The sequence below is a fragment of the Asterias amurensis genome, chromosome 17 (assembly GCF_032118995.1).
Source record: "Asterias amurensis chromosome 17, ASM3211899v1".
NCBI classification, from domain to species: domain Eukaryota; kingdom Metazoa; phylum Echinodermata; class Asteroidea; order Forcipulatida; family Asteriidae; genus Asterias; species Asterias amurensis.
This window is the reverse complement of record NC_092664.1, coordinates 13,361,884-13,372,168: the sequence shown is the minus strand read 5'-3', so window position 1 is coordinate 13,372,168 and position 10,285 is coordinate 13,361,884. Positions and strand designations below refer to the sequence as shown.

The following is a 10,285-nucleotide window of genomic DNA, read 5'->3' as shown; positions in this document are numbered from 1 at the left end:
ATCTGTGTGATTTTGTTCACAGAGCTCGGGAAAGTACTGAGTATACAGTGATAACACACATCAATGTATAATATGTGTATAACCAAAATTCATAAGACTACTGTTGTATCAGAAATTATCATACAAAACCTTAATATTCATAATAAAGTGATCTTATACCATGAAATTATTTTAAGACGTGCAACTAAAACAATTAAAAACGATATTAAAATGGCTGGTCCAAAGTTTGTCCAAATAAAAAAAAGTTATAAAAACTAGTGAAAATGATTTATATGTTAGCAAAATAATGGCAAAATTACTATAAATTCTTTACCAAACAAATTATTTGCACTCTACTCTAACCCTAGACTTGTGGACAAGTCGTTAATACGGCCCCACGCGCTGAGATAGTGGTCTCGCGAGATCACTATCTCAGCGCGTGGGGCCGATTTAACGACTGGTCCACAAGTCTACTCTAACCCAGGCTGAAGTATCTACCCCAACAACTACAAGAATGATTGAGATTTTAACAACCCTTCACCAGCTTTGAACTTCATTATAGCTGCCTCAGTCAACAGATCCAAGTCTGGCAAACATGCTGACAACAGATTTAAAAAAATGCATACTCTTTGAAATTTAATACAACTTATATTATCTGGAATTTCCAAGCTTCATGATAAAATTGAACAGAATTGATTAATAAGGAAAACTGTTACCCTGTAATTTAATCGTTACGGGCGATTCACAGTATAGAGCACCCTCTATAGTCTATCCCCGGAGAGGCCATTTACCAAATAAGGGTCGATCAAAGAAAGATTACCCTAGACTGGTACCCTGTCCTTGTGGATAAAGATTGGTGACACAGGCCCATTGATTACCACGTTCATAGACCTTTTTGCAAATACCCATTACGCAAGCTCTAACTGTTGAATGAGGTGCATGCTGGTCTAGCTAGCAAACAAACTTGATTGCTAACTAGACCAACATGCACTTCATTCCGTGCAAAACCGAGTGTTTGCATTAAAGGAACACGTTGCCTTGGATCGGACGAGTTGGTCAAAACAAAAGCGTTTGTAACCGTTTTTTATAAAATGCATATGGTCGGAAAGATGTTATAAAAGTAGAATACAATGATCCACACAAGTTTGCCTCGAAATTGCGTGGTTTTCCTTCTACTGTGCGAACTAACATGGTCGGCCATTTATGGGAGTCAAAATTTTGACCCCCATAAATGGCCAACGTGTTAGTCGACGAGGTAAAAGGAAAACCACGCAATTTCGAGGCATGTTTGTGTGGATCATTGTATTCTACTTTTACAACATCTTTCTACCCATATGCATTTTATAAAAAACGGTTACAAACGCTTTTCAAAGACCAACTCGACCGATCCAAGGCAACGTGTTCCTTTAAGGTTGACATTGTATGCAGTGGGCACGATGTGATCACAAAAACTTCTTCACCTTTTCCCCATGGTACACTGTAAGAGTGGCCTCTCTGGAGAAACTGTAGAGGGCGCTCTGCACTGCAAATCGTCCGTACTTACAACATCACTCAACAGTTTGTATTATATCCGACTCATTTTGGCAAAACATTTCTGTAAACCACACCTTGCCAAAATCTGACTTCAAATGAATTTCAACACTCAAATCCAAACAGGTTCAACGCCCGATCAAATTCATTCACATTGGAAATATGTTTTAACAATTATTAGTTTTAACTTTGAAGGTAAGGTCATGTCTAGTGAATTGAGGGCTGTTTGGCTTGGCTTTGGCTAAGAGCTTTTTGGCTCTTGGCTTTGGCTAAGAGGTGAGTCATTGCCTTGGTGCCCCTTGAAAGACCTTGAACTTTGCTCTTGAAGGGGCACATCAATTTCTCCCTAAGGAGCACTTAAATGAGGAAAATGAAATTTTTTATTAGAACTTTGCAAAGGGCAACAAAGCAAAAACACAGGGCACCACGGCAATTGCTGTGGGTGCCGTGGGGTTTTTCGAGGCCTGCCTTGAAATGTTCCAGTAGAAAGTTACTTGTCCTTAACAAAGGTGCTCTTCAATTTTTAGGAAAAAAATGTCTTAGCCTTACAAGACAAAGCATCAGGCCTGAACAGCCAAAGCCGTTTTGCATTTGGCTAGGGCTTCCGGCTTCAGTAGCCATTCTAAAGTATACGCATGGGCATCATTGAGACGTAGCCATAGGAAAACCAAAAGCCACTACTTAAAGTGTGTCCTCATTCAACCATACTTGACATTTGACTTTGTCCATTGACCTTTTAATCTTGTTTCTTGGTTGTTACTCCACCAATCACCTTCTTGCGTTGACGGATCATGTGAGAGTACAAACGTGGGAAAACTGAAAACAAAATAGAAGAACAGCAAAACGGTTTTAACAAGAGGATCGTATCTCGCCTATGTGGCACTATGTGGATTGGGTTTTCAATCACGACCTGATTGCATGGATTTTCCTGGAACAGTTCTCTGTTTTTGTCCTCCAACATCTAAAACTGAAACTTCCTTCCTCGTCTTCTCTCCATTGGGTTCTTGGCTAGTACAGTGATTAATTCGCTTTCTGCGAATCCTTGGTTGTACAACAACCAGAATTAATGAATGGTTTCTTTCTGCTATTTACTGCTGTAGACCCTGCGGCCAATTTCAAGAAACGCTATGATTAATCCTTTCTCGCGGTAGGACGTGTTACAATGGGTTCAATATGTCATAACGTCTTCGGATACGGAACTGAACTCGTCCCAATCCTAAGATTAATCCTAAGTTAGGAAGAGTTTGGTGAAATCGACGGCTAGTTCGAATCCCAGCTCAGACCGGAACCTTGTGTGTGGATTGGGTTTTCAGTCCCTACCTGATTGTATGGGTTTCCCCATTGAGGGTTTTTCTCCCAGAGTCTTTTTTCTCCAAAAAAGTGAGCATTTACTCTTGCTTCCTATTTATCCTGCTATACACCATTCCGGGCATGTTGAGTGTTGAGCACCGCGAGCCATTGCTATGGCCGCTGCAGGACCTTGATTATGCAAAGACACTGCAGTCGTTAATTTATTTCAGTAGAGGGCACTACCAATTTTGTTTTGTCGGTTTGGTCTATTGGCATTGGAGAATTTAGAACGCTAGGTGGCAGCAGACTTACCAGGTAAATTTCCATTGCTTACGCAGTTTTAAGTATGTGCACATTGTCGAGAACAATGAATTTTACCTGGTTAGTCTGCTGCCACCAACACCCTAAAAATCCCCCATTGTGCTGTTGAATGTGTAATAAGTAAATAAAGATATCAACGGTTGTATGGCTTCTGACTAGCACCCCCGAACAAAGATATTGTCAAAATAGGGACACCGCCAATATAGGGCTAGATAGCTCAGTTGGTAGAGCGCCGGCACGTTAATCCGGAGGTCGTTGGTTCGAATCCCACTCTAGTCAATTCTTTGTTCAACCCCAAATAAATAAAGAAATAAAGAAAACAAAGCCTTAGGGGTCAGATACTCACTTGGAATATAAGTACACATGATGACGATAAGAAAGCTCCAGTAATCAAATGAAACGTTGAGATTGTTGGGTAGTGTGACGGAAAAGAGTCCACTTTCTTTGACATGTGGCAGAGCTGCATAGATGGTCAGAAGTTCACCCTGTGTTTATCAACGAGATTCAATGATAAGATTCCATGGTGAAAACTTCAGAACTGCAGAATTGTTAGTTTAGTCACACCATAATAATAACGCGCCTTTTGCCAAAGGATACAAAGCACCAGGTATTATTACTGCAAGGAGTGGGGCGAATTTTTTGAGATATAAGACCTAATCCTTAAGCACCATGTAATGGTTTACAAGGTGCTGTGGTGCAATATGCTGCCAATCAAACCAGGAACACCGGGGCGAACACCTTCTCTTTTCGATAAGAGCGCTGGGTTCTTTTACATGCATTTACACAACACATGGGACCAACAACGGCTTTACGTCCCATCCGAACGACGAAGTAATGGTTATGTGTCTTGCTTAAGGACACAAGTGTCACGGCTGGGGATTCGCACCCACACTCTGCTGATCAGAAACACCAGAGTTTGAATTTGGTGCTCTTAACTGCTCGGCCACGACACTCCCACTACCATGTTAGACGTCACAGCACTAACTTGTCAAGCAGAATTTTTTGCTAAACAGCTTTATAAAATAGGGCCCAGGTTTATTATTTGTATACTTACAGTGACTCCGATTGGATAAAGCACAATAAAGAAAGTGTAGCGAGACCAAGTCAGAGCGTACGGTAGTCGATTGAGTAGACCCAGGGTGTAGAAGGCGTATCGCATCACTTCAGTAGTTGTCCAGGCCAGTAGGAATAATATAACGCTAAGCTCATTCTGGACCTGGTGAGCAAAAAAACCAAAATCAGTTGCGAGTGAACTTGAAAGGATATGGATAACTAGGATTTGAAACTTTGCATGGTGGAAATACGATATGGAAAGGTTTGCGGTAACACCATGTAATGAGTATTTCTAATGAGTTGGGGTGGTTCTGAAAAGAACCGTTGTTTGGTTTCAACCCGACGTTTCGATCAGTATGCTCTGATCGTCTGGTTTCAACTCGACATTTCAGTCAGTATGCTCGGATCGTCTCCAGACGATCAGAGCATACTGATCGAAACGTCGAGTTGAAACCAACGGTTCTTTTCGGAACCACCCCAACTCATTACAGATAGTCATTACATGGTGTTACCGCAAACCTTTCTATATGACGTGGATAACATTGGTAATTGTCAAAGACCAGTAACCACACTTGAAGTAACAAACCTGTGAAAGGTTAAGCTCAATTGGTCATTAGAGTCACCAAATAATGGTTGAAAAGAATGAATAAAATTGTTTTCACTGTTTTCAAACTGCAGGTTCTGGTCTTGTGAAATCAAACCTGATTCATGCCTGATACTTCCTGAGGCAATTCCCTGCTGGTCACTGCCTCGGTGCCCCTTGAATGTTGAAATAGAATGTTAAAAATTTCCCCATTTAGACATTACTTTATCCTTTTAAAGCCAGTGGACACTATTGGTGATTGTCAAAGACCAGTCTTCTCACTTGAAGTATGACAACACATGACAAATAACAAACCTGTGAAAATTTGAGCTCAATCGGTCGTCAAAGTTGCGAGGCAATAATGAAAGAAAAAACACCCATGTCACACGAAATTGTGTGCTTTCAGATGCTTGATTTTGAGACCTCAAATTCTAAATCTGAGGTCTCGAAATCAAATTCGTGAAAAATTACTTCTTTCTCTAAAACTATGTCACTTCAGAGGGAGCCGTTTCTCACAATGTTTTAAACCATCAACCTAAGGTCACCAAGTAAGGTTTTTATGCCAATAATAAATATTTTGAGTAATTACCAATAGTGTCCACTGCCTTTAATCTTGAAATAGAATGTTGAAAATGTTGAAAAATTTCCTCATATAGACATTTTTTAATCCTTTTAACTGAATAAGAGGCAATCAGGAATGATATTTGGGCCTTGCAAAAGGTATGAACATTCAAGTTTAAGGACTGACCTAAATGTACACATAAATTTCTGGCTATTAATAATCATAATTGTTCAAATTTTTCCATAGACAAGCAAAATTGGATGTCAGACTAGTAGGAAGAATACCATGCCAGGGCAATACAAGCTGACTTGCGATTGGTCAGTAGTTTTCTTTACCTGTGGTACGGCATGTACGATTGGCCAGACTAGCAGGAGTCTTGAGACGACTTGGAATCCAGTGAGCATCACAGAGGTCGGTACAATTCCAATAGCACAATGAACAACCTGCGATCAAGTCAAAAGCAGGAATAATAAGTCTGTTGTTAATTTCATATTCACTACCTCATATGCCTGGTTCACACCAAACTAGTTCTCAAAATGTCCGCAATTGTCCTATGGTTTGGCTGAAACATATAGCTTTGGCCGGAAAATGTCTATAGTATGACACTAGACTAGTTGCTTAAGTTGCTAAAGTACTTCAAATGGATCCGGTCTGTGTGCACACCTAACTCCATATGGCGCCTGACAAATTGTCCCTAGTTCGATCTTGCGTCCAGAGTATGTCCTTCTCGTTGCTATTCTGTTCATTGCAGGACGGGATGGTCTCCCACAAATTTTGTTTACTGGAACTGTGATCAGGGCCCAATTTCAAATTCCCTGCTGACCCGTGAAACAGGCTTGCCATAAGTGTGGAATTTCCTGCTTCCGTAAGCGCCGATTATTTGCTTACCATAAAATTGGGCTCTGGTGTCGATTTAAAGCTCCATATACACTACACACATTTTTCATACAGCAAAACATTATGAGCAACCCAAGTCTGTAATATCAATCATTCTCAGGTCGTATCTGAATTGGTGGCTACAGCTACAACTGTTGCTAAGGGTGATACTAAAGGATGATGCAAGCATGGCAGCCATAGCCCCAGTAGCCACCATTCCGGACCTTGTCTTACCTCCAAAAAGGCTGCAGTCTGAAACACTTTGAGTGGAATCTCGACTGCATCATAAACACCAATGTGAGACTTGCTCTGTAGATAGTGGCGTATACCCATCACACCTACAGCCGTCCATCTGAAGAAATGACGGTTGGAGAGAAAGGGGACACATTGTGAATTAGTTAATAACTCTGTAGAACTTAAAGGAACACGTTGCCTTGGATCGGACGAGTTGGTCTATAAAAAGCATTTGAAACCGTTTGTTATGAAATGTATATGGTTAGAAAGATGTTTTAAAAGTAGAAAATAATGATCCACCTGGTCGGCCATTTATGGGAGTCAAAATTTTGACTCCCATAAATCGCCGACCGTGTTATTGGACGAGGTAAAAAGAAAACCACGCAATTTCGAGGCATTTTTGTGTAGATCATTGTATTCTACTTTTACATGATCTTTCTAACCATATGCATTTTATAACAAACGGTCAAAGCGCTTTTCAAAGACCAACTTGACCGATCCAAGGCAACGTGTTCCTTTAAGCTCTGGTGTTTCTGTTTGGCACAGTCTGGGTTCGAATCCCGGTTGTGACACTTGTGTCCCTCAGCAAGACACTTCAACCATAGTTGCTTCTCTCCACCCAGGGGTAAATGGGTACCTGTGAGGGCATAGATAGTTATTGTGACTGATTTAATAAGCCGAGTAGCGCATATTTGTTGCACAGGCTGTATACTCCCCAGGGAGCTGAGATGGTCTAAGGAATGAATAAAATGACCCAGTGACCAGGGGTAATAATGTTGGAAGTGCTTTCAGACGCCCTTCGAATATGTTTAAAGAGCTATATTAAAAAAAAATTATTACTATTATTATTAGTAGTAGTAGCATTGCATGCCTGGAATAGCCCTTTCCAAAGAGCTGTTTGGGTTTTGTACAGGCTGCTGCAACATATCTGTGTATATTTCCCCCTTTAATTTTCTTCGTCCTATTTAAAAACGTTTTGTGTAGTTTTCAAAATGTGCTTGGATCTAATGCTTTTTTAAATGAATGTGCAATGTTTTTCTGTGTAAATTTTTAATATTTTATCTTAAGTTCACTTCTGTATATTGTTATTAGCTGGGATCCATGGGAGATCAGTGAGTTTTTCTTACTGAATGGATTTCCCAGGATAAACAAGAAATAAATAAATAAATAAATCTGCAAGGGTTCCAGAGAGAAGCACTGCCAGCTATATTAACTAATCTCTCTTAGTCAAATTAAGTTACAGTACACATTCTCACACTCGAATAATGTTCACATATTACTAACATCTGAATTAAAAGAAATATTTGAGCATACACAATTAGGTAGCACAGTTTTTACCAGACATAGGCCAGGCTAGTGTAAAGGGTGACAGACATGGGCCAGGCTAGTGTAAAGGGTGACAGACATGGGTCAGGCTAGTGTAAAGGGTGACAGACATGGGCCAGGCTAGTGTAAAGGGTGACAGACATGGGCCAAGCTAGTGTAAAGGGTGAGCCCAGCTCATAACAACAACATGCTTGAATTGGATTTCATGAAGGAAGGAAGTACAGACAAACAAGTTGGTAATTGACACATTATCATATCTGATCTTATCTGAACATGATTTTTAAAAAGTCTTTGAAATAAATATGACAAGCTCACTTCTTCCTGGTGAGATACATAATGTATTTTATTTCCTCCATGATTTAACATAGACCAGGCCTGATACTTCTCGGAGGCAACAGAGGTGATTGCCTTGATGCCCCTTGGTCATTGCCTTGGTGCCCTTGAAATGCTCCAGTAGAAATTAACAATTTCTTCATAAGGTGCCCTTCACCAAGGAGAAATTGCCTTGGTACCCTTACCCTTTCAAAAGCGTAGCATACACATGATATAGCCTGCCACTGCATAAATTAATCACCCAGCCGGCCCTGGTCAACCTTAGACCTAGTAACTTGGGTGCTCCACTTAAAAAATATAAAAGATGTATGGGTGGCACGGTTGGCTTGTGCGTAAAGCGCTCGCCTCTCACCAAGGTGACCCCAGTTCGATTCCCAGCCAGGGCCATATGTGAATTGAGTTGTTCGTTGGTTCTCTGCTGTGCCAAGAGGGTTTTCCAGACTATCCGGTTTTCCTCCCTCAGGAAAAAATCAAACACTTTCGATCTTGGCTGTGCTCCATGGTCATAATGGGTTGATGTGGCTGGCAGCTAAATGCGCCCTTGCATGCCTGCTTTTTGAACACGTTGTACTAGCCGCACCCTTCGCAATTCAGCTCTTAGCTGCGAGTAAGGATGATCAGCCCCCCAAATTATTATGTCAAAACTTCAAAAATGGAGTATCAATGTATATTTGGTTTGCGGTAACACCATGTGTGTATCTACTTGCCAGGTAGAGTTGTTCTTAGGGAACTGTCTTGCTTTATTCTACTGCCGTGGAGTAGATAATCGGAGGTTCGGGAGACTTCTCAGTTCTAAAACGTTGAGACCAATTTCAGAACTGACTCCGCGGCAGTACAGTTAATTACCATCCTATAAGCTAAAGTAGTAGTCCAGTCTAATTTCTATACCATCCGCCCTGGTAATAGTTAAAAAGCAGGACAGTTCTTTTCAGAACTGAGAAGTCTCCCGAACCTCTGAGTCTAGATATCTTAAAAAATAGTCTTAAATCACACTTTTCTTTGGAGCCATCCTGCACAAGAATAAAATTCTGTTAACCCGAGTGAAATGTAAAAGAATTTTAGTCCTTGTAATTGACACATCATCAATATTCCATCTTAGTTTATAGACTGAGTGAAAAGTCAATCTGAGCCGAGTGGGCAAAACAAAGAAAGTGTCCAGGACCAGTGTCTGTGTTTTTTTGTAAAAAAAACATTTTCAACATACTTTACTTATTCAATTTCTGTCCTGTGTGGTTTTTGTTAATTTCAGTCCTTACCAACATTCCAAGTTCAACCATGGAGTTGGTTCAACAAAATTGCCAAAACCTCAGCTTTTTTTTACTTCTTTATATTTATCAAACATAAATGCCTTAAAAATTAAGCCCACCTTGTTGAGCCCACCTTGTTGAGCTATAAATGGTTCTCTTTTAACATCGGTCTCATCACTGTCGCCATTACTGTGATGGAAGCGATGTTTAAAATGAACAATTTACAGCTCAACATTCCAACAAGCATGACATTGACAAGGTGAGCTACCTCACAATCATGCACGGACATAATGACGGAGGAAGAAACAGCCTCAATTATGCCTCAAATCACGACCCTCCCTTTACAATGATGCCTGCAACAATTCCCAGGGCCCCCTGGTAGATAAGCCCCTCGTTAAATCGGCCCATTATATGTGGCTTTTGATTGTACACTGTACGTACGACCATGTACGACGACCAGTGCTAGAGCGGAGTCCTCAGCCGACACCCACAGTAATATTCTGCTGGTACTGGTAGTGGTTCGTAGGCACCCTAGCCTGTGAGCGGGACGACTTATTTTCACCACCATTCATTAAAACTACAGCACATTATGTATTTATTTAGAAATCAAATACAATTAAACCAAATGTGAAATTACCCTGCACATAGTACCACATTGTAGATCACCAAATACGCCGTAGCCAGCCCTGAAACCTGACGTTTTGTTGGATGTTTAGTACTGTCTCCGGGGGTTTGTCCTGCACCGGCTGCCATGCTTGATCCTGGTGGGGCGATTTGGGCCTTATCTCCCCGTGTGTAGAGATTGCTCGCTAGCACCACCGGTCACCGGTCACCTTTTCAGCCTACAAGAATGTAGCCAGATCCCGCTAACATATTTATACCTATACACACTATTCAACTTCAGGGGACTAGACATACATAGACTAGCCAAAGATGATGTTCATTAATTTC

At 40.9% G+C, this 10,285-nt stretch overlaps 1 protein-coding gene across 1 annotated transcript; it reads right to left on the bottom strand.

Annotated features, from left to right (window-relative positions):
* Window positions 1–1,315: 1,315 nt before the first annotated feature.
* Window positions 1,316–10,169, bottom strand: LOC139950168 (very-long-chain (3R)-3-hydroxyacyl-CoA dehydratase 2-like). The gene is made up of 6 exons (XM_071948795.1): window positions 9,972–10,169; window positions 6,429–6,546; window positions 5,654–5,761; window positions 4,175–4,336; window positions 3,467–3,605; window positions 1,316–2,325 (listed from the first exon to the last, which is right to left on the bottom strand). Exons 1-6 carry the CDS (start codon window positions 10,085–10,087, stop codon window positions 2,246–2,248), a joined length of 723 nt encoding a protein of 240 aa, XP_071804896.1. The 5' UTR covers window positions 10,088–10,169; the 3' UTR covers window positions 1,316–2,245.
* Between the last annotated feature and the right edge of the window lie 116 nt (window positions 10,170–10,285).